At 48.5% G+C, this 27515-nt stretch overlaps 1 protein-coding gene across 1 annotated transcript in view; it reads left to right on the top strand.

The window, feature by feature from the left end:
* Dnah2 (dynein axonemal heavy chain 2) overlaps nucleotides 1–27515 on the top strand; it is a 136906-nt gene that overhangs the window by 68916 nt on the left and 40475 nt on the right. Inside the window, exons 23-48 of the mRNA XM_045130831.1 lie at nucleotides 490–651; nucleotides 740–843; nucleotides 3412–3568; nucleotides 3679–3761; nucleotides 3890–4070; nucleotides 4404–4542; nucleotides 7634–7851; nucleotides 8071–8172; nucleotides 8459–8584; nucleotides 9062–9172; nucleotides 9389–9628; nucleotides 10130–10233; nucleotides 10315–10504; nucleotides 11165–11345; nucleotides 13574–13701; nucleotides 14214–14366; nucleotides 14629–14754; nucleotides 17644–17862; nucleotides 18041–18158; nucleotides 18351–18487; nucleotides 19240–19377; nucleotides 19463–19621; nucleotides 24484–24636; nucleotides 24810–24901; nucleotides 25455–25653; nucleotides 25776–26000. Coding sequence (XP_044986766.1) covers nucleotides 490–651; nucleotides 740–843; nucleotides 3412–3568; nucleotides 3679–3761; nucleotides 3890–4070; nucleotides 4404–4542; nucleotides 7634–7851; nucleotides 8071–8172; nucleotides 8459–8584; nucleotides 9062–9172; nucleotides 9389–9628; nucleotides 10130–10233; nucleotides 10315–10504; nucleotides 11165–11345; nucleotides 13574–13701; nucleotides 14214–14366; nucleotides 14629–14754; nucleotides 17644–17862; nucleotides 18041–18158; nucleotides 18351–18487; nucleotides 19240–19377; nucleotides 19463–19621; nucleotides 24484–24636; nucleotides 24810–24901; nucleotides 25455–25653; nucleotides 25776–26000 — 3945 coding nt within the window. The remainder of the gene's footprint in view (nucleotides 1–489; nucleotides 652–739; nucleotides 844–3411; nucleotides 3569–3678; nucleotides 3762–3889; nucleotides 4071–4403; nucleotides 4543–7633; nucleotides 7852–8070; nucleotides 8173–8458; nucleotides 8585–9061; nucleotides 9173–9388; nucleotides 9629–10129; nucleotides 10234–10314; nucleotides 10505–11164; nucleotides 11346–13573; nucleotides 13702–14213; nucleotides 14367–14628; nucleotides 14755–17643; nucleotides 17863–18040; nucleotides 18159–18350; nucleotides 18488–19239; nucleotides 19378–19462; nucleotides 19622–24483; nucleotides 24637–24809; nucleotides 24902–25454; nucleotides 25654–25775; nucleotides 26001–27515) is intronic.

Below are 27515 nucleotides of genomic sequence, written 5' to 3'. Positions count from 1 at the left end.
TGGATGGTGTTGCTTTGAGCATGTGTATACTTGTGTTTGAACATCTGTTTTTAATTCTTGTGGGTGTAAGCCTAGCAATAAAATTGCTGGATCATATGGCAACTCTATGTTTAAGCTTTTGAGACACTGCCAAACTATTTTCCACAGCAGCTGCACCATTTTATATTCCCACTAGCAATGTATGAGAGTACTTATTTTTTCTTGGCTTCCTTTTTTGGTTCTACCCGTCCTAGTGGGTGTGAAGTAAAATCCCACAGAGGTTTTAATTTGCATTTTCCTAACGACTGATGGTGTTGAGGATTTTCTCATGTGCTTATCATTAGATGGTCATGAAATGCAAGAGAGTAGACAATGTGAACTGAGAGACCAGGTGTTGCAGAATGAGGAGCAAAGAACCAGGCGATCATCAGGGAGGCAGAGGGGAGGGAGGGAGGGAGGGAGGGCTGCTGCTCCTAACGTTTGTCACTCCTTCCTGCTCCCCATGCACAGGAGCTGGACGCGCTGCAGCAGGTCTGGGAGATCACGCGAGACTGGGAGGAGAGCTGGAGCCAGTGGAAGACTGGCTGCTTCCTGACCCTGCAGACCGAGGCCATGGAGACCACGGCCCATGGGCTGTTTCGTCGCCTCACAAGACTAGCCAAGGAGTATAAGGTGTGTGGAGGACGGGACAAGAGACTGAAGGTGACTGGCTGAGAGAGGGACGCCACCAGGTCTTCTGATGCCTCCCACCTTTGCTCAGGACCGAAACTGGGAGATCATTGAAACCACGCGCTCCAAAATCGAGCAGTTCAAGAGGACCATGCCTCTCATCTCAGACCTGCGCAACCCCGCCCTCAGGCAGAGGTAGGCTGCCCCTCGGCCTGCACCCTGCTCTGCTAGCTCCTGGTCTTTCAGGCTCCCCTCTCAGCATCCAGAGCTCTCTTTCCCTCTGTCCTCATGCGTGTATCTGCTTTCCCATAATTTTTTTTATATTATTTTATTTTTGAGAGAGAGACACACAGAATGGGCATGCCAAGGCCTTTCAGCCATGTGAACAAACTCCAGGCTCGTGCGCCCCCTTGTGCTGCGTTTGCAATATTGCATGCTTGCATCCCTTTGTATCTGGCTTATGTGGGACCTGGAGATTCGAACATGCGTCCTTAGGCGTGACCTCTATGGGCTTGACTTTAATGGGTTGTACACATCATGAGGTCCTATGGTATTTGCATTCCTGTGAGGGCTGATTTCACTTAACAAAGTCTTCCAGGTTCATCTATGCTGTCACAAATGATAAGATGATCTTTTCCTTCATTTTCCTCCTCCTCCTCCTCTTCCTCCTCTAGATGAATGGCGGTCCATTGTGTGCATATGCCACATTTCCTTTCTTCATTCAGTGGCTGGTGGACATTAGGTTGATTCCATCAGCATCTTGGCAATTGTAAACAGTGCTGCTTGAATATGGGGCAGAGGTGTCAAAAGATGTCAAGCCTTTCACTGTCCTCTGCTTCTTGTGCTATGCTGGGTTGTCCAGAGTGACCAACTGTGTTCCTTGTCCCTTCCCTGGGGCCTCCTCTTCCCTCTGCTGCTTTATGTTACCTACTGTGGCTAAGCCTTATGTCTTTGTCATATAAAAAGTTTGATTTGGGGCTGGACAGATGGTTCAGTGGTTAAAGGTGCTTGTTTGCAAAGCCTAGCAGCCTAGGTTTGATTCCCAGTACCCACATAAAGCCAGATGCACAAAGTGGTGCATGCATCTGGAGTTTGTCTGCAATGACAGGAGGCCCTGGCATGCCCATTCTCTCACTCATAAATAAATTTATTTGAGAGAGAGAGAGTGAATGGGCATGCTAGGGCCTTCAGCCACTGCAAACAAACTCCAGACACGTGCGCCCCCTTGTGCACATGTACAACATTGCATGGTTGCGTCACTGTGCATCTGGCCTACGTGGGACCTGGAGATTTAAACATGAGTTCTGAGGCTTCACAGGCAAGCACCTTAACCGCTAAGCCATCTCTCCAGCCCACAAATACTTTTTATAAAAAGTTTCCTTTTGGGGGCTGGAGAGATGGCTTAGCAGTTAAGCACTTGCCTGCGAAGCCTAAGGACCCCAGTTCGAGGCTTGATTCCCAGGACCCACATAAGCCAGATACACAAGGTGGTACATGCATCTGGAGTTTGTTTGCAGTGGCTGGAGGCCCTGGCATGACCCTTCTCTCTTGCTATCTGCCTCTTTCTCTCTCTGTCTGTTGCTGTCAAATAAAAGTAAACAGAATTTGAAAAAGAAAAGTGTCCTTTTGGTATAGTCAAGATGATTTTTGTTTTTGTGCCTGGTTTACAAAGACATTCCCTATTTCAAAGTTACAAATATGTTTTGCCCATTTTTCTAACACTGCATATTTCTCAAATTTAATTGTTGTAGTGTATCTGGAATTTATTATATGATAGAGGAGTTATTTTGAGTCCATTTAGGAGAAAATAATTTTACTTGTTTTGCATGTATCCAGTGTAATGCTTTTGGCAATTATTTACCCTTAAGTGTTATGTAAGCCTAACTACCTCCTTCAGTTGCTAAAGTTAGTTAACCTCTCCAAGCATCAGTTTCCTCATGTATAAGGAGAATTATAATACTTCCCTATATCTGGAGTGGTTGTGAAAATGGTGCATGCTCCACCACAAATCTGCACTAATTTTTTTGTTTATTTTGTTTTGGTTTTTCAAAGTAGGATCTGCTCTATACCAGCCTGACCTGGACCTATTGTGTAGTCTCAGGGTGGCCTTGAACTCATAGCGATCCTCCTACCTCTGCCTCTGAGTGCTGGGATTAAAGGCGTGTGCCCCCATGCCTGGCTGCCTGCATTCATTTGTTGAGTGCCTTAACTCCCTCTCTAGAGAATCAACTCCTCGAGGGTGACATGTCAGTCTTTATATTCCCCAGTGTGCCTAAAGATTGCATCTTAGAGCCTAATTAGGAAAATGTGTTGAATCATGAATTAATATGCAGAATTATTATGGTCAATGGGAGGAAGCACAGGAAGTGATTTAAAAAAATACCATTGGGGAGCTGGGTGTGGTGTTGCACACCTTTAATCCCAGCATTTGGGAAGCAGAGGTACGAGGATCGCTTGAGTTCAGGCCACTCTGAGACTACAGAGTGAATTCCAGGTCAGCCTGGGCTAGAGTGAGACCCTACCTGGAAAAAACAAAACAAAACAAAACAAAACAGCACCGGGAGCAAGACGCACTGGTGCGCCCGTTTCTCTCTCAAATAAATAAATAAAGATTTAAAGTTTTAAAAAATACCACTGGGGATGGAACTCAGTTGCCTAGCATTAAGCAAAGGCTCTAGACCCAGATCCAGGGAGTGATGATGCTACGTTTTAGAGGTTCCCAGAGTCTGGCCTTCTGATCCGACCTCCTGTTCCCGGCTGCAGGCACTGGGACCAGGTCAAAGATGAGATCCAGCGGGAATTTGATCAGGAATCTGAAAGCTTCACCTTGGAGCAGATTGTCCAACTTGGGATGGATCAGCACGTGGAGAAAATTGGGGAGATCTCTGCGTCAGCAACCAAAGAGCTGGCCATCGAAGTGGTATGATGCCGTCTGTCCTCCTGAGCCTCCAGCCGCTCCCCACTCAGCGCCCTTCCCAGCTGTTCTTCCCTGGCTATCTTATCGCTCTGTTGCCCAATTTGTCTTCACAGGGGCTTCAGAACATTGCCAGGACCTGGGATGTGACTCAACTGGACATAGTACCCTATAAGGACAAGGGCCATCACCGGCTCAGGTAGCGAGGGACCCAGGGCTCCAGGAGAGGGGAGGGGAGGGGAGGGGAGGCTTGTGAGCTGAGCTGCAGAGTGGCTCTGCAGAGTGGCAGATGGCTAAGGGTGGTGACTTCGGTCTCTCGGGCACCAGGGGCACAGAGGAAGTGTTCCAGGCTTTGGAGGATAACCAGGTGGCTCTGTCAAGCATGAAGGCTTCGCGTTTTGTCAAGGCCTTCGAGAAGGACGTGGACCTGTGGGAGCGCTGCCTGTCCCTCATCTTGGAGGTCACGGAGATGGTGCTCACGGTGCAGCGGCAGTGGATGTACCTGGAGGTCAGCGCCGCGGCCTGAGCTCGCCCGCCTCCCGCTGCCACTGCGTGGCGTGCCCCACTGCCAGCGTCTTTCCCACCTTCCTCTGAGGCCACCAGACCTTTAGAGTCTCGCCTTCCGAGATTCCTTCCCTGACAGGCCTTTTTGTTCCTCCCACACGCTCATTCCGATTTTCCTCTTGGGCCCAATCCGACTTCTCAGTCTCAGCTTTCCTTCTGGAACTCATTTCTCACAGTCTGAGACCCCTAGGCGGTTGTCAGCTCTGGTCTGGGAACACGGGGCAGAGGGTGGAAAGCGTGTGAGAAACAGCTTCTCCCCCGGTCCTGTGGCCCTCAGAACATCTTCCTTGGAGAGGACATCCGCAAGCAGCTGCCCAATGAGTCGGCCATGTTTGACCAGGTCAACAACAACTGGAGGACCATCATGGACCGCATGAGCAAGGACAGCAACGCTCTGCGGTGCACCCACCACCCAGGTCAGGCCCTCGGCAGCTGCCCCAACACGGCCTCTGTTGGTTTTCTGCACATGTGAGATCGTGACCACATGCTGTATTTATTTAAAAATTATTTACTGGGCTTGGAGAGATGATTCTGCAGCTAACGGCACTTGCTCTTCAAGCCTGCTGACTGGAGTTTAGATTTCCAGCACACATAAAAAGCTAGATGTGCAGTAGTGTATACGTCTGTGACCCCAGCACACTTACAGCACTGGAGAATCCTGAAGCTCATGGGGACAGCTAGTCTGGACTTTGCAGACACAAACGACAAGACAGTCACTGTCTCAAACAAACCGAGGGGACAGGACTAACACGTCAACATGGCTCTCTGACTTCCACATGTGTGCTGTGGCACATGTGCCCTCAGGCATGCACACACACACACACATCCTCGTACAGATGATGACGATGATAAAGATGACTTACGGTCATTATTAGTAATATGTAATAAACTACTATCTGGTAGTGATATTACTACTATTTAGTTATATTTGGTAACATTAGTGATAAATATCCTTAATATTGCTTTTAAATTTTTTATTTTTATGTGTATGTGTCTTTGTGTGTGTGTATAGGCAGACCAGGGCCTTTCGCTACTGCAAATGAACTCCAGATTCATGTGCCAGTTTGTGCATCTGGCTTTACATGGGCACTGGGGAATTGAACCTGGGCCATCAGGCTTCGCTAGCAAGCACCTTTAACCACTGAGTCATCTCCCCAGCCCAACACTGGATTTATGGATCACATATTTTTGGTAGCTTTCCCATCTTCATTTCTTCATTCATCATAGGGAGTTATAATGGCTGTGGCACGGGGCACAGCGGGGAGGGTGAGATTAGTAGCTAAGGAGGCTCCACAGGCCCAGTGGAGACTCTTTACTGGCCACGTGTGCTTGGCAGCTTGCTTTGCCTTCCACTGCCACAGGTGCTGCGGCTCACAGGTATGTGTGACACAGTGTATGTAGCTGTTTTGTTTTATTTTGTTTTGTTTTTCAAAGGAGACTCTCACTCTAGCCCAGGCTGACCAGGAGCTCACTGTAGTCCTAGGCTGGCCTCGAACTCACAGCAGCCCTCCTGCTTGTGCATCCTAAGCGCTGCGATTAGAGGCGTGCACCACCATGGTCAGGTGTCTGGCTTCCCATGTGGTGCTAGGGGTTCAAACGCTGGTTGGAAGGCTTGTGGAGCAATACAGGTGTGCATCACCATGCCAGGCTTTTTTATTTATTTGTTTATTTATTTATTTATTTATTTGAGAGAGGGAAAGAGGGGAGAGAGAGAAAGAGAGAGAGAGAGAGAGAGAGGGAGAAAATGGGTGTGCCAGGGCTTCCAGCCACTGCAAACGAACTCCAGATGCATGTGCCACCTTGTGCACCTGGCTTACGTGGGTACTAGAAAATCAAACCAGGATCCTTTGGCTTTGCAGGCAAGCACCTTAACTGCTAAGCCCTCTCACCAGTCCCAGGCTTTTCTTAAAAATAATTTTTTGCTTATTTTTATTTATATATTTGAGAGCGACAGGCACAGAGAGAAAGAGGTAGATAGAGAGAGAGAGAATGGGCATGCCAGGGCCTCCAGCCACTGCAAACAAACTCCAGACGCGTGCGCCCCCTTGTGCATCTGGCTAATGTGGGTCCTGGGGAATAGAGCCTCAAACCAGGGTCCTCAGGCTTCACAGGCAAGCGCTTAACTGCTAAGCCATCTCTCCAGCTCCCATGCCAGGCTTTTACATGGGTTCTGGGCATTCTGATTGAAGTAGGTATTTTGATAGACATGAGAATGAATTAGTGGATGAAAAGAGCTACTTAAAGGCAGTGCAGAAAATGGGTGTGGTGGGCATGCCTTTAATCCCAACACTTGGGAGACAAAGGTAGGAGGATCACTGCAAGTTTGAGGCCAGTGTGGGACTAGAGTGAGTCCCAGGCTAGCCTGGACTAGACTGAAGACCTTACCTTGACCCCCCCAAAAAAAAACAATAGTTGTTCCTCAGATGATCCCATTCTTGAATAGGCAGAACAAATCCATGTGGTCCCTGGTTACTGAGTCTCCTTGTTACCTCAGACCTCAAGGGTCACTTGGTGATTCAAAGGCCCCAGCAGCCTGCAGACACTCAACATGCTTGAGGGCTTGCGGGGTCACGCAGATCCTAGAAACCTGGAGAGCACAGGGCGATGCCTTTGAGAGGGGGCGGGGGTCCTGAGGCCTGGGAGGGAAATACGTCTGCCAGGAAGTTGGAGGTGCTAATGCGTCTTGTTTAACATATTGAATTGGCTGAGATGGATCTTAGTGACCATTTGCAAACAAAGAGGCCCCAATTCATGGAGGCTAATTAATGTGCTAGTGAGTGAAAGGACTGTGGTGGCCTTCCCACCTCCCAGCTTAGTGTCCTGCTTTCTGTCATGAGGGATGCTGGTAACCTCGGTGATGGCGACAGCTTCCATTGTGTGCATGTGATATGTCTTTTTTTTAAACATATTTTTTAATTTTTAAATTTATTTAATTATGAGAGAGAGAGAAACAGAGAGAATTGGTGCACCAGGGCCTCCAGCCACTGCAAACTCCAGACACATGTGCCACCCTGTTCATCTGGCTTATGTGGGTCCTGGGGAATGAGCCTGGGTCCTTAGGCTTCTTAGGCAAGCGCCTTATCCACTGAGCCACCTATCCAGCCCTGTGATATGTCTTTGAATGTAATGATTGAGCTTGTAAGATTGTGTAGCTGCAGAATAATCTCTAATTTTCAGAAGTTCTAGGTTGAACAGGAAAGCTCCAAATCCTTAGGTGTCATGGGACCATTGTTCCAAAGACTGACGGGAAATGGAGTTACATGAGTGGAATTATATATGATGCATAATAATGTACAAACTATCCACATACAACGATGTGGAATGAGTTAATGGAGAGACGGGGATAAACACGACAGAAGGGTTGAGTATAATTTGCTGCTTCCAAAAACCCTTATGGTAAATTGTATCCCAAAACTCTAGAGCTGGTAAAGTAATAGAACCGAGGTGCCCACCTCTACTCAGGGAAATGGTAACAAAGGCCGTCAGACGTCACTGGTTACTTCTCAGGCCTCCTGGACAAACTCACAGAAATGAACACAATCCTGGAGGACATTCAGAAGTCCTTGGATATGTACCTGGAGACCAAGCGCCACATATTCCCTCGCTTCTACTTCCTGTCCAATGATGACCTGCTGGAGATTCTGGGCCAGTCCCGCAACCCCGAGGCTGTACAGCCTCACCTCAAGAAGTGCTTTGACAACATCAAGCTGCTGAAAATGCAGAAGGTCAGCTCTGGCGGCATGGAGGGCAGGAGAGGCTGCTGCAGGGGGGACTCAAGGCTTTGCAGGACTAATGAGTGATTCTAATCCTCATGGGATAGAGCTTTTCCGGATTGGTAAGACTGAAAAGAGAGATGAGGAAATTTTGCCTAAAATGCACAAATACTTGTACACGAATACCAAGGATAGGTAGACCAGTCCATGAACAGCTTTTTTCTTTTACAGGTTGGGGGCTCCACTGGCAAATGGGAAGCAGGGGGAATGTTCTCAGGTGATGGCGAGTACATTGATTTCCTCCATGTGGTATTTTTAGAAGGGCCTGTGGAGGTGAGTTGTGGTCTGAGCACTACACTGATTCTTGTCTATTAGAAAGTGCACTTGGAGTTATGAGGAAAGAACATTTCCACGAAGGGACATGAGTTAGGTTTCTCTTGCTATTGTCATGCTGACAACTATAACCTCTGCCTTGAATTCTCTTCTGGACTCAAGCCATCTGTTGCTCTTTTCTCCTGGGCCTTCAGCCTTGCAGTCCTATTTCCCAAGAGCCTTCCCTTGAGGAACCTTGTCTCTGACCCCCCAAGACTGAACCAACCTATTCTTTCAATTTTCTCAGTCCTGGCTTAATGATGTGGAACGGGCCATGAGGATGACCCTGCGGGACCTGCTCCGGAACTGCCGCCTCGCCCTCAAGAAGTTCCTTACCAAAAGGGACAAATGGGTCAAGGAATGGGCTGGTCAGGTAAGCTGAGGCCAACAGAAATGGGGAACAATGAAGCTAATAGAGCAAGCAGGCAAGTAGCATATGGAAAGATAGAACCTAGAATCTCACAAAATGCTTTTTGATTTTGTTTTTGTTTTGGTTTTTCAAGGTAAGGTCTCCCTCTAGCTCAGGCTGACCTGGAATTCACTGTGTAGTCTCAGGGTGGCCTCAAACTCCTGGCGATCCTCCTACCTCTGCCTCCCAAGTTCTGGGATTAAAGGTGTGTGCCACCACGCCCAGCACAAATTTATTTCTTGGTTCCCCTTTCTGTGTTTTGGCTCTGGTGCCCTACATGTTGGACCCACTGCTCCTGACCTGAGCCACATGCCTCATCAGTCAGGGCAGAGTAGGCATTATGGGCATCGGGTCCTAGGAGAACGAACCTGGAACCGGGGAGCTGGGCCGCATAGGCGGCCAAGGGCAGAGACTAGGAGCCAGCTTCTGTGCCTGCCCCAGATGGTGATCGCCGCTAGCCAGATCCAGTGGACAGCTGATGTCACCAAGTGTCTACTGACAGCTAAGGAGCGGGCAGACAAGAAAATCCTCAAGGTCATGAAGAAGAAGCAGGTTGGAGCCCTTCCAGCACAGGACAGGGCTGGGGTTGGGGGGGGGGGTAACTAGAACCAGAGGGTCAGAACGAGAGTGCTTGTGACACAGCTCCAGAGAGGCGCGTTTGTGGGGTGGAGCTGGGTTTCCGGGTGGGGGTAGGGTGTGGGGGTTAGGAGAGGTGCAGCTGGGCTTGCTGCGTTACTCCATCTGCTCGCTTACTGCTTCTTCCCACAGGTGTCAATACTGAATAAGTATTCAGAAGCCATCAGGGGGAACTTGACCAAGATCATGCGCCTGAAAATTGTGGCTCTGGTGACAATAGAAATTCATGCTCGTGACGTGCTGGAGAAGCTCTACAAGAGCGGACTCATGGACGTCAGCTCTTTTGACTGGCTTAGCCAACTTCGGTTCTACTGGGAGAAAGTGTCCGATGGACCAACTCCCTCCACTCTGACCCTAAAGCTGTCCAGCCAGGTTTTTCTTCTATAATTCTTTATTTGAGGGTTTGTGGGGCAGAGGGAAAGAGAATGGGTTTGTCAGGGCCTCTTGCAGCTGTAAATGAACTCCAGGCACATGCACCACTTTGTGCATTTGCCTTTACAAGGGTACTGAGGAATCAAACCTGGACCAGCAGGCTTTGCAAGAAAATGCCTTTGGCCTGAGCTATCTGAGCTATCTCCCAAGCCCCTTGATGTCTTAATTCATATTCTGTAAATGCACTAATATCCCATCCCAACCTTCCGCAGCACCCTACTCACAGATCTTAACTGCGTCTCACCTCCCTGTGGTTGCCACTTATGGTGACTCAAAGACCATCTGTTGCCATGTTGGCACTAAACCATCCCCTCCTAATTCTATAACAGAGCCCCCAATTTCCTTGTAACCACCTATCTTCCCCGGGCCCTGCTTTTGGCCCTTTCCGCAGTTCTACTCTTCCTCCTAGCCCATCTCCCTTTCATTCTGCTCTTTCCTCAGGACCTCGAAGACTGTGTCATCCGCCAGACCAACACACAGTTCCAGTATGGCTACGAGTATTTGGGAAACTCCGGCCGCCTGGTCATCACTCCCCTGACGGACAGGTCTGCTGGGGGAGAGATGCTTGGGGTCGGGGCTGCACAGCTGACAGACTTTCTGATGTGAGTCGTGTCCTCGATTCTCAGGTGTTACATGACGCTGACCACAGCCCTGCACCTGCACCGAGGGGGGTCCCCCAAGGGCCCAGCAGGCACCGGAAAGACAGAGACGGTCAAGGACCTGGGCAAGGCTCTGGGCATATACGTTATTGTGGTCAACTGCTCTGAGGGCCTAGACTATAAGTCCATGGGGCGAATGTATTCAGGCCTGGCACAGGTGAGTGTTCACTCACCTTGTCACAGAGGTCCCTTCACATCTTTTAGTCCCAGAAGTCAACTGAAATCCAGATCTTCTTCAGAACTTTGTGGCTTGCAACATCCCATCACCTCACCCCCACCCCAGGCAGGGTCTCACTCTGGCTCAGGCTGACCTGGAACTTACTTTGTAGCCTCAGGTTGGCCTCAACTCATAGTGATCCTCCTGCCTCAGCCTCCCTAGTGCAGGGACTAATAGGCGTGCACCACCTCGCCCGGCTACCTCAGGTAACTCTCATGATTAAAGTGAACGATGGCATCCTCTTACCTTCCTGCGCTTCATGTTGCTTGCTGTGGAATCAGATTCTGTAAGTGTTAAGTCGTGACATATAGAAACTCCCTGGTGCATAGTTCATAATCAGCACTTACAAGTTTCCAGCCCCCAGGTTTTCCAGGTCAGCCAAGGCTGTCCTACGGGATCAAAAGCTCTGGCGAGAGGCTATGGCAGTAACACTGTGGGCCCTTCTGCAGCCTCTGTTGTGCCCACCGAGCCGTCTCTCTAGCCCGTACACCCCATTGCGGGGCCACCTTGCTATCAAATCATTTTCAGCAGCAGCATGTTAATCCCGTGTGTCAGTGGCCCGAGGAGCCTCTCTTGTTCCCAGTTACTCTTTCTCCACAGACCGGAGCCTGGGGCTGCTTCGATGAGTTTAACCGCATCAACATCGAGGTGCTGTCAGTGGTGGCCCAGCAGATCCTGTCCATCCTGTCTGCCTTGACGGCCGGCCTTACCCGTTTCTACTTTGAAGGCTTTGAAATCAATCTGGTGTGGTCCTGTGGGATCTTCATCACCATGAATCCTGGTAGGTGGCAGGGACTAGATAAGACAGGGATGGAGGAGAGGAGAACTGGCGTTCAGGGCAGGTAATTGTGTCCCTTCTCCTTTCTGTTTATTCAACTAATGACACCTGTTGCTAGTTTTTCATCATTGTGACAAAATACCTAAAAGCAATTTAAAGGGTGGAGATGAGTTCTGGCTCAGGTTGCTCAGGCTACAGAGTGTGGACCATTGTTTCTGGCCCTGCAGTGAGGAGGAGTGTGAGGGAGCAGACGTGCTTCTTTCGTGGTGGAGAGAGAGAGGAGGGGAGAGAGAGCGAGAGAGAGAGAGAGCAAGAGGAAGATACAATACACCTTCATGGGCATGCTTCAGTGACCTACTTCAAACTACGCATCACCTTCTTAGATTGCATTTATTATTTATTTATTTATTTATTTGAGAGTGACAGACAGAGAAAGAGGCAGAGACAGATCGAAAGAGAGAGGGAGAGAGAGAGAATGGACGCGCCAAGGCCTCCAGCCACTGCAAAAAAAACTCCAGATGCGTGCACCACCTTGTGCATCTGGCTAACGTGGTTCCTGGAGAATCAAGTCTCAAACCGGGGTCCTTAGGCTTCACAGGCAAGTGCTTAACCGCTAAGCCGTCTCTCCAGCCCAAACTACGTCTCACCTTCTAACGTTTCTGTTGTCTCCCCATAATCCATGAGTTCATAATTCATGAATGGATTACCTTAACGATGAGGTCACTTCTCAAAGCCTCCCCCCCACACACACTGTTATACTGGGAGCAAAGCCTTCCTTATATGAGCCTTTCAGGGACTTTTCAAATACAATCATGATGACAACAAGGGGGAGGAAGGAGAAACACAACTTTGTGGGAAAAGAGGAGACAATCCACCTGTTCTCCCTGAAGGCTTAGGAGCTACTTGTGCATGTCTGTGCGTAGCCCTGGCCTTGCCAGGCTTAATCATCTTTCCCACGGGACTAGTTTTTCATGGTCTGTCTTCTACCCCATTTGCAGAATTGGAAGTGCCCTAAGGTTTAGGACTTTGAGTTTCTCACTATTGGCCACCAGTGACAAGGGAAACTAAGGCACACAGACCTGGCGCTAGAGACTGCCTAGGTCCAGGGGAGCCTCTTCCAAAGCCTACCCCGAGCTCTGATGGCTCAGAGTTTATCTACCTTATCTTGAGCTACTCAGTGTTAGTTCTAAGAGCCCAGAGCCCTGGCCTAACAATGTCCGAGACCTTGAGTCTGTGATCGGCAAGCTTTACAGAAATAGAGGAAAAATGCATAACTAGTGAGCAGATGTCTGTAGTTGTGCTATGGAGATAAAAAGAAGCATAAGATCACTTACAACAGGGGCTGCGATACAGATCACGGCCTTGAGACAGCACAGAACCTTCAGTCAATACAGAATAGTATGCAGTACAGAACATAAGTAATACAAAAGTCTATGCAGGCTGGGCATGGTGGTGCATACCTTTAATCCCACCACTTTGGGAGGCTGAGGTAGGAGGATCACTATGAGTTCAAGGCCAGCCTGAGATTACATAGTCCAGGTCAGCCTGGGCTAGAATGAGACCTTACCTCGAAAAACCAAAAACAAAACAAACAAACAAAAAAGGTCTATGCAGTGCAAGACATAACTTTAGGGAAAAGGCTTCTAAATTTTCTTTCATCCAATTTCCACTTCAGTGGGAACAGCTGTAGGGCAAGGGTCCATCAGGAGAGAACGGGCAGAGAAAAGTATTTAGTTCCTGAAAGAATCAGAGGAACACCTATGAGCCCTGGGGAGATAAATGGCTCAGTGATTAAAAGTGCTTGCTTGCAAAGCCTTCTGGCCTGGTTCAGTTCCCTAACTCGTGTAAAGCCAGATGCACAAAGTGGTGGAAGCATCTGGAGTTCTTTTCCAAGAAGAGGCCCTGCCATTTATATTTATATTCTCTCTCTCTTTCCTTGCTAATAAATAAACAAATACATAAAAACTTTAAAAGACATGATATGAACTACACCTAGAACTCAGAGAGGTAAGAAGTCACCAGCTCTGTGACTTCAATTTGAAACTGAGTTATGCAGAAAGGAAGGAAAGGACCAAAGAGGAAAGCAGACAGAGTGGACCAGGAAGAACAGGCTGAGATCTTGGAGCTGGACTTGGGAGCGTGTTTAAGGATTGAGCAAGGGTTGGGATTGTTTGGCAAAGCAAGTCAAGATAAGGAAACAGGGATTCTAAATAGACGGAGTTATTTTCTAGGTTATGCTGGTCGTACAGAGCTCCCTGAAAATCTTAAATCCATGTTCCGTCCAATTGCCATGGTGGTGCCTGATTCTACCCTCATTGCAGAAATCATCCTTTTTGGAGAAGGCTTTGGTAACTGCAAGGTATTCTGATAATCCCTTTCCTTCAGTTATTTGATTTTCTTCCCATAATTGTCCCCTAGAGAGAGGAACTCCCTGAAGGCCTCACAATCAGCTTATCCTACACGGAATTTAGATGTCTGTCAGTAGGATGTCAATAGAAGCCAAAAGAATTCAGGGGGAGGTCTCCCTCCATGAAGTCATTAGCTGACAAAAGCATGATCAAAAGACCACCTAGGACTGTCACAGAGCACCTCCCAGATGGCCTAAGTCCCTGGCCTAGATTCTTTTTTATTTTTTTTTTTCTCTTCTCGAGGTAGGGTCTCACTCTCATCCAGGCTGACCTGGAATTCACTGTATTCTCAGGGTGGCCTTGAACTCATGGCAATCCTCCTACCTCTGCCTCCCGAGTGCTGGGATTAAAGGCGTGCGCCACCACGCCCGGACCCTGGCCTAGATTCTTGTATCTGTAACTGTTTTTAATGAAGAGACGTATCTGGGACGCTGGCCTGTTTTCTCCTCTCCTTGTCTCCCAGATCCTCGCCAAGAAGGTGTACACGCTTTACTCACTGGCCGTGCAGCAGCTCTCCAAACAGGACCACTATGACTTCGGCCTCCGGGCGCTCACTTCTCTTCTGCGCTACGCGGGCAAGAAGCGCCGGCTACAGCCAGATCTGTCTGATGAAGAGGTAGGCCAAAGACAAGGCCCTTGGACCTTTGCTTGCATGGTCACTCGTCCTGTATGTCATCACGGAAGATATGTAGACTCCCTTACCTCCAGAATGGGGTTCTAACCCCCCCCCCCCCGCCCAGCGCCTTGTTCCCCGTGCCGTCTGAGTTCTACTTGCATATTGCTCTTGGTTTCTGTTTCTGAGCACTTCAAAGAAAAAAGGTCTCATGAGTTCCTAGCTCCGGGCTCCTCAAGCCTGAGTCTCATCTTCTCTTACCTAGGTTCTGCTACTGTCAATGAGAGATATGAATATTGCCAAGCTCACATCAGTTGATGTGCCTCTGTTCAACGCCATCGTGCAAGACCTTTTCCCCAGCGTGGAGCTCCCGGTCATTGACTATGGCAAGGTGATTGCGCTCTCTCTCTCTCTCCTCTCTCTCTCTCTCTCTCTCTCTCTCTCTGTGTGTGTGTGTGTGTGTGTGTGTGTTTGTATTTGCAAGGGGAGAGAGAATGTAGCATGGGTGTACCAGGGCCTCTAGCCACTGCAAGCGACGCCAGATGCCTGCACCACTTTATGTATCTGGCTTTATGTGGGAACTAGGGAATAGAACCCGGACTGGCAGGCTTTGTAAGCAAATATATTTAACCGCTGAGTCATCTCTCCAGCCCTTTCTCAGTCTTTGACACTCTTCCTGACCACATGTGAGAATGTGCATCTGGGAATAGGAAGTTGATGTCCCAGCTTTATTCTGCCATCCACTAGCTGTGACTGGGACAGATGGCCTGTTTTGGGGCTTCCTTATCTGTCATATGACCAAGACTGACTCAAACAGTGTCTTTTCTGACCATAGTACTTCCCAGACTCACCTGCTCAAGTTATTTCCATTCAACAGCTCTCTGACGTCACTGAAACTTCAAATAGACAGTGGGCTTTCCCACTGTTTCTATACCACTAGTCTTCCCGTTTCCTTTCCTCCTCATTCTTGGAATTATATTTTTATATTTGTATTTATTTATTTGCAAGGGGGGGAGAGAGAGAGGGAATGGGCATGCCAGTTGAGTTTGTAAGTTCACGTCATGTCCGGAAGACAGTGTACCACAGCACTCCTCCCCATCCTCCAGCTCTTAACCTTCTCCCTCCACTCCTAGCCTTAGAGAAGGTGGCAGAGATGTCCCAGTTGGGGATGAGCTGTCAACTGCCACTTGTTCTCAGCACTTTAATGAGTTATGAGTCTCTGCATTAACCACCACCCATGGCAAAAGGAAGCTCCTCTGACCAAGGCTGGGAGCACCGCTCATGCCAGCCTGTTCTGTGACACTGCATCTTCTGCCTCCAAGAAGAGTCTTTTTTTTTTCCAAGCACACATAGAACATAGAGAAAAATCTAAGCAGGTAAACTGTGTAGCCATGTAAACCTCCCTGAAAAATTTTGAAGACATTTATTCAGATCGTATTTTCTGATAACAATTAGTAATGGTTAGTATCAGGTTTTTAGAAAGAATGAATATTAAAGGTAAAAATCAACATTGTAAATTGGTTAAAAATACCAATGCACAGAAAAAATATAATTTATATGGGAGTATGTACTGCTCATGTTTCAGACCAGAGAGAGACCCTGTCTTAAAATAAGGTGGATGGTGCCTGAGGAATGACCCCTGAGGCTGTTCTCTGCCTCCACACATGTACACACACACACACACACACACACGGTTTATGATTCTCTTACCTCAGCCTCTTTTTAAAAATTTTTTTTAAAATTTATTTATTTGAGAGCAACAGACACAGAGAGAGAGGCAGAAAGAGAAAGAGAATGGGTGCGCCAAGGCCTCCAGCCACTGCAAACGAACTCCAGATGCGTGCGCCCCCTTGTGCATCTGGATAATGTGGGTCCTGGGGAATCGAGCCTCGAACTGGGGTCCTCAGGCTTCACAGGCAAGCGCTTAACCGCTAAGCCATCTCTCCAGCCCTCAGCCTCTTTTTTAAAAAAAGATATTTTATTTTTATTTATTTGAGTGAGAGATAGGAAAAGAGACAGAGAGAGAGAGAGAATGGAAGATCCAGGGCCTTTAGTTACTGCAAACTAACTCCAGATGCATATACCACCTTTTGCATCTGGCTTACATGGACCTGGGGAATCGAATTTGGGTACTTTGGCTTCGCAGGCAAATGCCTTAACCATTAAGCCATCTCTCTACCCCTTACCTCGGCCTCTTGAGGGCTGGGATCACAGGCATGTACCAGTGTACCTGGTATATGTGTATTATTTTTAAACTTAGGTGATGATTTTTTAAAAATTAGGGCTAGCTCAATGGTAGAGTATTTGCCTGGCATATTCAGCGTCCTGGGTTTGGTCCCTGGCATTGGGAAATAATTCTTTTGCCTTGTTGTAGTCACTTTCACATTACTGGGGTGAACCTCCAGACCAGATACAGTTCAGGGGAGGAAGGAATTTATTGAAATTTATAGATCCAGGGGAAATTCCATAATGGCAGGCGAAGCTGGCCCCTTTTTCCAAACCCATGAGGAGATAAAGACCACCACCAGCCCCACAAGCAAGCGCATTCCCCACCCCCAGCAACACCTTAGGGCTGGACCCTAGAATCCGCCCACAGCGACACCTCTTCCAGACAGGGCTGGAGGTGCAAGTTCCAGCTTGAATAAACATTGAGTCTGTTGGGGGCATAAATTTAAACTACCACACACTTCTACCAGACTTGGAGCCCTAACTATAGGATAAAACCTATTTTGTTCTCATCTGTGTTCCTGGTACTTAGCATAGTTCCTAGCACCACTGCAGAGACTCGTTACTAGCTGAATAGTGGTAGAAAAGATGTGTAGAGCTGTGTGAGCCAGTGTGCCCATGAGGAAGTTAAGGCTTAGGAAGAAAACTTAGTCGAGATCACACAGATAACAGCTGAGACACCACGCTGGCTGATTCTGTGCTCTTGCAATCGCCTGGCTTCACAGCAAGTGAGTGGTCTGGAGTACAAAGGACCGTTAGCGAGTGAGTGTGTGTGGGCACGTGCGTGCATGCACGCGCGTGTGCACACATGCGTGTGGATCTTTTGCTGTTGCATGTAAATGAACACCAGATGCTTGAGCCACTTTTTGTATCTGGCTTTACGTGTATGGCTGGGGGATTTGAACCTGAACTGGCAAACCTTGCAAGCAAGCACCTTGAGCTGCTGAGCCATCCCTCAAGCCCCGAGCATCATTTTTAATGTTCTGAGCATATCTTTCCGAGCACTGCAGGCTCATACTATTTTCCCCCACTTCCTGCACTTGCCTTCTCTTAGCTGCGGGAGACCATCGAGCAAGAGATTCGAGAGATGGGCCTGCAAAGCACTCCCTTCACCCTCACCAAAGTGCTCCAGTTGTATGAAACCAAGAACTCTCGCCACTCCACCATGATTGTGGGTGGCACCGGCAGTGGCAAGACGACCTCCTGGCGAATCCTACAGGCCACCCTGTCCTCCCTGTGCCGTGCTGAAGAACCCAACTTCAACATTGTTAGAGTATGCACTTGAGACATGGGCTGGGGCAGGCTCGCAGCAGGGAGGGAGGGCCAGGCCCAGGTCCACGCGGCCCGGAGAGAAGAGAGCAGGGCAAATGCAAGGGCCTGAGAGGCGAGCTCAGCATCAACAGGAGTCTTGGCTACCAGCGTCTCAGGAACCCTTCTGGTGTCATTCTCAGGAGTTCCCTTTAAACCCTAAGGCGTTGTCGTTAGGGGAGTTATATGGAGAATATGACCTCAACACTAATGAATGGACTGACGGCATCTTGTCGAGTGTCATGCGGAACGCGTGTGCAGGTACCCAGAGGGTCACAGGTAGAGGGGAGTAGAGGCCATTTCCTAAGGGAGTGGAGCGCCTGGGAACAGCATGCTCCGATGGGAGAGAAACACTTGAGAAATGTGGAAGTATAAGGAAACCTGTTGAGGGCATGAGTGAGGAGGGAGGGCAAGGGAAGTCTCCCAGCTCCTGATCATCCACTTGCTACTAAGATGAGAAACCAGATGAGAAATGGATCCTTTTTGATGGCCCCGTGGACACCTTGTGGATTGAGAGCATGAACTCGGTCATGGATGACAACAAGGTGCTAACCCTCATCAATGGAGAGCGCATCGCCATGCCTGAGCAGGTATTTGATGCCTGCCGCGTGCTGGCGCACCAGGGCCCTGCAGGGGATGGTGGAGGAACGGGGGTGCTGTGTGGGGGGAACCGAGACTGAGGCTCTTCTCCTTACCAGACCCTCCACCGAGTCCCATCTTCTTTCCAACTCGTCTCTGTTCCGTTTCGGTGTCATCATTTTTTATCTTCCCATCATTCAGGTCTCTTTTTTTCTTTTTCTGAGACAGGGCCTTATGCAGCACAGGCTGACCTCAAACTGGCTGTACAGCCAACTGTGACCGTCAACCTCAGATCCCCTCCCTGCGCGTCTACCACTCAGGTGTCTCCGTACACCTGGCTGTGCCCACCCTTTGCTACCAGGCAAGCCAGAGAGTGATTTTTTCTGAGGATAATCTTTTTCTTTCTTTCTTTCTTTTTTTTTTTTTTTTTTGGTTTTTGATGTAGGGTCTTATCTAGTTCAGGCTGACTTGCAATGCACTATATAGTCTCAGGGTGACCTTGAAGTCATGGCGATCCCCCTACCTCTGCCTCCCAAGTGCTGAGACTATAAAGGCGTGCGCCACCATGCCCGGCCCTGAGGACAATCTTAAGTAAAGTCTAATTTCTTTGAGCAATCAAATCACATATTAATCTCAAGTCTTCATTCTTCTTATATCATCCTTTTTGATAGAAATACACTTTGAAGCATGAGTTATGGAGTGTTTTTATTAGTGTGGATTGGGTATGGAAGATGAGTTTCTGATATATAAAAATCTATCCTAGGTGTCTCTCTTATTTGAAGTGGAGAACTTGGCAGTGGCCTCTCCAGCCACTGTCTCCCGCTGTGGGATGGTCTATACTGATTATATCGACCTGGGCTGGAAGCCCTATGTTCAGTCGTGGCTGGACAAGAGGCCAAAGGTATGAGGTGAATTGAGAGGGGAGGTGGTCAGGGTTGCCAGTGGGACGTGAGGGCAGGTAACTGTTCCTTCTTTTCCACCTCCAGATGGAGGTGGAGCCCCTTCAACGCATGTTTGAAAAGTTCATCAACAAGATGCTGGCTTTTAAGAAAGATAACTGCAATGAGCTAGTGCCCCTCCCGGAGTACAGTGGCATCATCTCCCTCTGCAAGCTCTACACGGTCCTGGCCACTCCAGAGAATGGGGTAAGAGGTGGACTCAGCCCAGGGTGGCAGTAAGAAGGAAGACCCTACAACCCCACTCGAACATCTCTAGTTGGAGGCCAGGCCCGAGGAGAGCAGAAGATCAAAAGGGAGGCTTTGGCGATGACCATAGAGTTGGGAAGTGTGTGTGCAAACACTTGTGTTCACTTGGTGAGCTGGAAGCTCAGAACATGGGTTCTAAGTTAAATATGGCGAGACTTAGAAGATGCTCAGTGGCAGAGCCTTTGTCTAGCATTCACAAAGCCCTGGGTTTGAAAGAAAGGAATCAGGGATCGGGGGGGTGGGGGGGAGGAAGAGGGGCCACGGAAGACAGCTTTGTGGGCAGGTTCTCTTGCTGTGCGTTCAGCCCCCAGCATCCACCTGGCCACACCCGCCCAGAACTCCAGCGCTGAATTCAGGGGCAAAGGCAGGAGCCCTGGCAGAGCTCACTAGTCAGCAGCCTAGTTGAAAATCATGTGCTCCAGGTTCAGTGCAAGCTTCTGTCTTTCTCAAAGAACCGAGGCAGGAGAGCGCTAGAGGAAGAGGCCCGACAGCCTCCTCTGGCCTCCATATGTGAGTGTGCAGGGCATGCACAGCTGCACACACCACATAGACACACACACACCATGCACACTCACACAAAAAAGGAACAAAGAATATGATCTCTCTATAATTTTCTACCCACATCTGGAAGACAGTTCACTTAGGTCCCCATTTTACTTTTAAAGCACAAGTAGTGTTTCTTGGTGTATATATGACCCTTGAATCCCCCCTTTATTTTTTGGCTTTTTCGAGGTTGGGTCTCACTCTGGCCCAAGCTGACCTGGAATTCACTATGTAGTCTCAGGGTGGCCTCGAACTTTCAGCAATCCTCCTACCTCTGCCCCCCGAGTGTTGGAATTAAAGGCGTGCGCCACCATGCCCGGCTCCTGAATCCCATTAAAAAAAATTATTAATGTTTTTATGTATTTGAAGGTGGGGGAGAGAGAGAATGGGTGCACCAGGGCCTCCAGTCACTGAAAACAAACTCCAGACACACGTGCCGCCTTGTGCATCTGGCTTATGTGGGTCATGAGGAATTGAACCTGGGTCCTTTGGCTTTGTAGGCAAGTTCCTTAACTGCTAAGCCATCCCTCCAGCCCTTGAATACCATTATTTCTTTCTGAAAGGAGCTCCCAGCCTGCATATACAGGTTTTAGAAAATTTCAGATGAATTGATATTTAAGGAACATTTTGTTTAGTTTAGAATTTTAGAGTAAGGACCAAAATTTGGCATTATTAAATTGAGATTAAATCACTGTTTAAAAATGGCTTGGCTTGTATTATGTTTAAAGAAAGATGTTGGGGCTGGGGAGATGGCTTAGTGGTTAAGTGCTTGCCTACAAAGCTGGCACAGGTTCGATTCCCCAGGACCCATGTGAGCCAGATGCACAAGGGGGTGCATATGTCTGGAGTCCGTTTGCAGTGGCTGGAGGTTCTGGCGCACCTATTCTCTCTCTCTTTCTCTGCACCTTCTCTCTGTCTGTCCCTCTCAAATAAATAAAAAAAAAATAAAGAAAGATGTCAAATAAATAACTAGTGCATTATGAACAACAGTCAGCAGTGTAAGCTATTCCTTGTACCATGTGCCTTGGAGGTACATGTCAATAGTCACAGCACTTAGAAAATTTAGGCAGGAAGATCATGAGGTTTAGGCTAGCCTGGGCTACATAGTGAGTTCAAGGAAAGTTTAAGCTATATTAGTGAGACCCCTCAGAAAATCAAAACCAGGGGACTAGAGAGATGGCTTAGTGTTTAAGGCATTTGCCTGCAAGCCAAAGGATCCAGGTTTGATTCCCCAGAACCCACATAAGCCAGAGCACAAGGGGGCGCACGCATCTGGAGTTCTTTTGCAGTGGCTGGAGGCCCTGGCATCCCATTCTCTCCCTCTCCCTTTCCCTCTTTCTTTCTCTCAAATAAATAAATAAAATATATTTAAAAAAACAAAAACAAAAACAAGCACACCTTTAATGGCAGGCTGAGGTAGGAGGGTCACTGTGAGTTTGAGGCTAACCTGAGACTACATAGTGAATTCCAGATAAGCCTAGGCTACAGTGAAACCCTACCTTGAAAAATCAAAAACAAAACAAAACAAAAAAACCCAAAAGTAAAGCCTAGGGAAGAAAACCATGATTCTGTGTGGAGAAAACCATGATTCTGTGTGGAGAAAACCATGATTCTGTGTGGAGAGAACCATGATTCTGTGTGGGGAGAACCATGATTCTGTGTGAGGAGAACCATGATTCTGTGTGGGGAGAACCATGATTCTGTGTGGGGAGAACCATGATTCTGTGTGGGGAGAACCATGATTCTGTGTGGGGAGAACCATGATTCTGTGTGGGGAGAACCATGATTCTGTGTGGAGAAAACCATGATTCTGTGTGAGGAGAACCATGATTCTGTGTGGGGAGAACCATGATTCTGTGTGGGGAGAACCATGATTCTGTGTGGGGAGAACCATGATTCTGTGTGGGGAGAACCATGATTCTGTGTGGAGAGAACCATGATTGTGTGGGGAGAACCATGATTCTGTGTGGGGAGAACCATGATTCTGTGTGAGGAGAACCATGATTCTGTGTGGGGAGAACCATGATTCTGTGTGGAGAGAACCATGATTCTGTGTGGGGAGAACCATGATTCTGTGTGGGGAGAACCATGATTCTGTGTGGGGAGAACCATGATTCTGTGTGGAGAGAACCATGATTCTGTGTGGGGAGAACCATGATTCTGTGTGGGGAGAACCATGATTCTGTGTGGAGAGAACCATGATTCTGTGTGGAGAAGCTGTGCGTCTGCCGGCAGCGCTGCCTGTTGTTACGGAGAGCAGCCATTTTGCACTGGGGGTCGAAGGCCCTTCTGTGCCATCCTGCTGGGATACGGGTGGCCACCACCCCTTTGTGTCCTTGGTGTGTCCCTAGATCCCTGTTTGGTGTCACAGCGTCAGACTCAGCCAACCTTTTCTTGTTGATGGGAGTGACTGTGGCCTTCTAAAGTGTAAGTGGTGCCAAGGTTTTGAGTCGATGATTCCCCTAAAGACCGAGCTCTCTTCAGCGGAGCCCAGAAGTTGTTTGGCTTGGCCATTACTATAGGCCAGTCCATGGTATGCGTGATGGTGAGCATGTAGGGAGGTGCTTCAGAGCGAGGTGCTGGAACCTGCCCATGGATCACCATCTAGCTTTTGGTTGCTGGCTTAACTGCCCTGTTTGGGATGAACTCACACAGAAAGGGCATAGCGTGGACTCCAGAGCATCCCTCTTGGTTATGAGCAGCGCCTGTGAGATGAGGCATTCAGCCTCATGACTGCCCACACTGGTGAGGTCTGGAGTTTGAGGTGCTGTCATGGCCCTCTCCCGTCTGCTAGCTGCGCGCCCCCCAAGAGTCCTCTCCTGCCAGAACCTGAGCCTTCCTCGGTCCTTTTGTTCATCTTTCTTTTCCTCATCCAGTCTCCTTCCTCCTTGCAGTGGCTTCAGTTAGGTGTGCCCCATAAGCTCATATTTTCTGAGTGCTAGGTCCTCAGCTATGGCAGTTTGGGAATTGGAGCCTTGATGGAGGTGTATTGTTGGGGGTGGGCTTATGGGTGTTATAGCCAGCGTCCCCTTTGCCAGTGTTTGGCACACTGTCTCACTGCTGTTGTCCACCTGATGTTGGCCAGGAGGAGATGTCCACCCCTCTCATGCTCTGCTTTCCCTGCCATCATGGAGCTTCCCTTTGAGACTGTAAGCCACACTAAAACAAACCCTTTCCTCCCATAAGTTGCTATTTGTTGGGTGCTTGGTGCCAGCAGTGTGAAGGTGATGCAATACCCTCTGCTCAAGCGATGGTGAAGTGTGTTTGTAAGTGTCATTCTAGACCTTTTACAAAGTGCTTATTGGAACACAGCTTCCTAGGTGTTCATAGAAATCACAGTATTTTAAATGTACAAGCTTGGGATGGAGAGATGGCTGAGCAGTTAAGGCATTTGCCTGCAAAGCCAGAGGACTCAGGTTTGATTTCCCAGTACCCACATAAGCCAGATGCACATGGTGGTGCATGCATCTGGAATTTGTTTGCAGCAGCTGAAGGCCCTGGCATGCTCATTCTCTCTCTCTCTCTCTCTCTCTTAAATAAAAAAAACAAAATTATTTTTAATTTAAAAAATAGACAAGTTATATACAAATACTAGTTAAACCAGCAATATGCTCTGAGTTTTTTATTGCTGTGTGTAGATTCAGTTCATTGCTTTAACTGGTCCATGGTAGAGCCCTGCATTTTATTTTTCTTTTCTCCCCTTGGAGGACACCTCTAAGTTTTTTGTTTGTTTTGTTTGAGGTAGGGTCTCACTCTGTAGCCCAGGCTGACCTGGAACTCACTATGAGGTCTGAGGGTGGCCTTGAATTCACAGCGATCTGCCCACCTGTCCCCCAAGTGTTGGGGTTAAAGGCATGCGTCACCACGCCCGGCTCTAAGTTCTTGTAATTACACACAGCTCACCGGCCATGTCCCGGGTCCGGTCTCCTGGAGTGCAGTGAGTGCTCGCAGTGAAGTCTGGGGCCGTCAGGTGACAAGGGGCTGAGGACCTAGCACGGAGGATGCTCAGGGCAACCGTAGAGCTACAGGGAGTTCCAGGTTGATCTGGAACCTCCTGGTAGGTGGTAGATTAACATGTACATTTGGGGTTTTGTTTGTGGTTTATCGAACTAGGAAAAGAGAAAGACAGCTTTCGTGATGGCACTGAAATAGATACCCGGTCCCTTACAGGTGTGCCACCGGTGTCCCGAGGATCTAGGATTCTTCTCAGACCAAGTCCAGTGCTCTGGACTTGTATACCTCTTCTCTTCTTCCACCAGGTGAATCCAGCTGATACTGAAAACCACACTGCCATGGTAGAGATGATGTTTGTGTTCAGCATGATCTGGTCCGTGTGCGCCTCTGTGGATGAGGACGGACGCAAGAAGATTGACAGTTACCTTCGAGAAATAGAGGGCTCCTTTCCCAATAAGGTCAAGGCCCTTAAACCTAGCTGTCCCGCATGTCCTCGGGTGTCCCTGCTCCGCAGACTGGGTTTCTATCTGCTGTCACTCTCTTTCTTGCTCTTGGTGATCTGTGAGCCCTGACTGTGTCTGGGAAGAGCTGGGAGGAAGGATTTGGTAACCTGACTCACATGCCTCTTTAGGACACGGTCTATGAGTATTTTGTGAACCCCAAGATGCGGACTTGGACATCATTTGAGGAGAAACTCCCTAAGAGTTGGCGTTACCCTCCAAAGTGAGAGCACAGTCTGGGGTGTGCATAGGGTGGCAACAGTGACAAGCGTGATGGGACCCTGAAGTAAGCGTGAGAGGAGGAGGAGGCTCCCGGAGAGAGATGGCTTTTGTTTTATTTTTTTATTTATTTATTTTATTTATTTGAAAGCGACAGAGAGAGAGAGAGGCAGAGAGAGAAAGAGAGAGAGAATGGGTGCGCCAGGGCCTCCAGCCACTACAATTGAACTCCAGATGCGTGCGCCCCCTTGTGCATCTGGCTAATGTGGGTCCTGGGGAATTGAGCCTCGAACCAGGGTCCTTAGGCTTCACAGGCAAGCGCTTAACTGCTAAGCCATCTCTCCAGCCCCTAGAGATGACTTTTAATTTAGGCAGCGAGAGCTGGAGGACTTGGGATGGGGTCTTGAAGAAGAATGGCTAGCCCCAGGACTGGGGAGGCAGGGCTGATTAGACCACAGTAATACTGAAGGAAGATAAACACTGGGAGGAAGCATGAAGTGAGAGGTGCAGTGGAGTCGGTTCACGGTCCTTGAATCACAGTCCCTTTTCTTCCCCAGCGCCCCCTTCTATAAGATCATGGTGCCCACTGTTGACACTGTTCGCTACAACTATCTGGTAAGCACGCTGGTGGCCAACCAGAATCCTGTCCTGCTGGTGGGTCCTGTGGGGACTGGGAAGACCTCCATAGCACAGAGCGCTCTTCAGTCTCTGCCCTCCAGCCAGTGGTCGGTGCTCATTGTCAACATGTCTGCGCACGTATGTTGGGGGCTTCGGGGTTACCAGAACCTGGGCACATCCTTGTGACTAGTTGACACTCCTCTTTGACCCCATATTTCTCTTGGGGGGCCAGCACATTCATCCTGTGCCTCTTCCACCAGACCACATCCAACAATGTCCAAAGCATCATTGAGAGCAGAGTGGAGAAGCGAACCAAGGGTGTGTATGTGCCATTTGGGGGCAAAAGCATGATCACGTTTATGGATGATCTAAACATGCCAGCTAAGGATATGTTTGGGTCCCAGCCACCCCTGGAGCTGATGCGCCTCTGGATTGACTATGGCTTCTGGTATGATCGTCTGAAACAGACCATCAAGTACATTCGAGTAAGCCTCCTAAACTTTGTTCCCAGCCCTGTCTCCTCCTGTGAGGGATTGGTCCTGCCCCACTGGGACCCTGGACTCTAGTCCTATAATCCCATATTCCTCCCTACACAGGACCCCTGTTATTAATTCCCTTCACGGATCCTGCTGTACATTTTGTGACAAGGGTCTTGCCCTCTATGTTACTATCTCCACGCCTATCCTACCATACTCACGTCTCTGCCCAGAACCCTCAGAGCCAGGTCCTAATTCCACAGCCCAGCCTTCTCTGTCTGCTGTGGTTGTAGTGACCGCATTCATGGATCTGTTCCCTGCTCCCCACCCATGGCCCAGGCATCTCCCTTAAGACCTGCTCTTCCTCCATAGGTTTCTGAGCATCTTGTTGGTTTCTCTTTCTTTAATTAATGGGTAATAGTCATTCCCCACTGATGTCTGGGGTGACTTGCTCTCTGGAACTCAGGGTCAAAAACCTGCCTAGGGCTGGAAAGATGGCTTAGCAGTTAAGGCGCTTGCCTGCAAAACTAAAGGACCCAGGTTTGATTTCCCAGGACCCATGTCAGCCAGATGCACAAGGTGGTGCATGCATCTGGGGTTTGTTTGCAGCAGCTGAAGACCCTGGCACGTTCATTCTCTCTCTCTCTCTCTCTCTCTCTCTCTGTGTGCCTCTTTCTCTCAAATAAATAAAATAAAAAATAAATTAAATTAAATAAAAATTAACACCTCCCCCCCAAAAAAAAAGAAGTCAGAAAGGCACTGTCTTCATAAAGAAGAAAAAACATACCTAATAACATATACCCATGTACTTCTGAACAAGCGTACCTCAGCACTTCATACACACCTGTATGGATACCTGCAACAACTTATTTATTTTTAAATTTTATTTTATTTGAAAAACAGGCAGATAGAGAGAGAATGGGTACTCCAGGGCCTCCAGCCACTGCAACAAGCTCTAGATGCATGTGCCCCTTTGTGCCTCTGGCTTACATGGGTCCTGGGGAGTTGAACCTGGGTCCTTTGCCTTTGCAAGCAACCACCTTAACTGCTAAGTCATCTCTCTGGCCCCTTTTATTTATTATTCACTTATAATTTCCTCATTTATTTTCAGTCAGAGAGGGATAGAAGGGGAGAGAGAGAATGGGTGTGCCGGAACCACTACCTGCTGCAGACTAACTCCAGACGCATGCGCCACCGTGTACATCTGGCTTATGTGGGTCCTGGGGAATCGGACCAGCTCATTAGGCTTTGCAGGCAAGGCAAGCTCTTTAACTGCTGAGCCATCTCTCCAGCCCCCATATGACCTTTTAAAGAGAGGAGTCCAAAAGACATAATGAAAGGTTTACTTGCCTGCATTTTCTAATGTGAACACATGGTTTATATCCATTAAATAAAGATAATATATAATAATTCTTAAAAATTGACCTTTTTCACCTTTCCTGTTCATAATATTAGGTTTTTTCTGTCCTCATTCTGTCCATGTTGCTTTTGCCATCTGCCCTCCTATTTTCTGTCTTCTCTTTC

This window comes from Jaculus jaculus, chromosome 12 (genome assembly GCF_020740685.1).
Source record: "Jaculus jaculus isolate mJacJac1 chromosome 12, mJacJac1.mat.Y.cur, whole genome shotgun sequence".
Lineage (NCBI taxonomy): Eukaryota > Metazoa > Chordata > Mammalia > Rodentia > Dipodidae > Jaculus > Jaculus jaculus.
The sequence above is the reverse complement of the archived record's forward strand: the minus strand, read 5'-3'. Positions and strand labels throughout refer to the sequence as shown.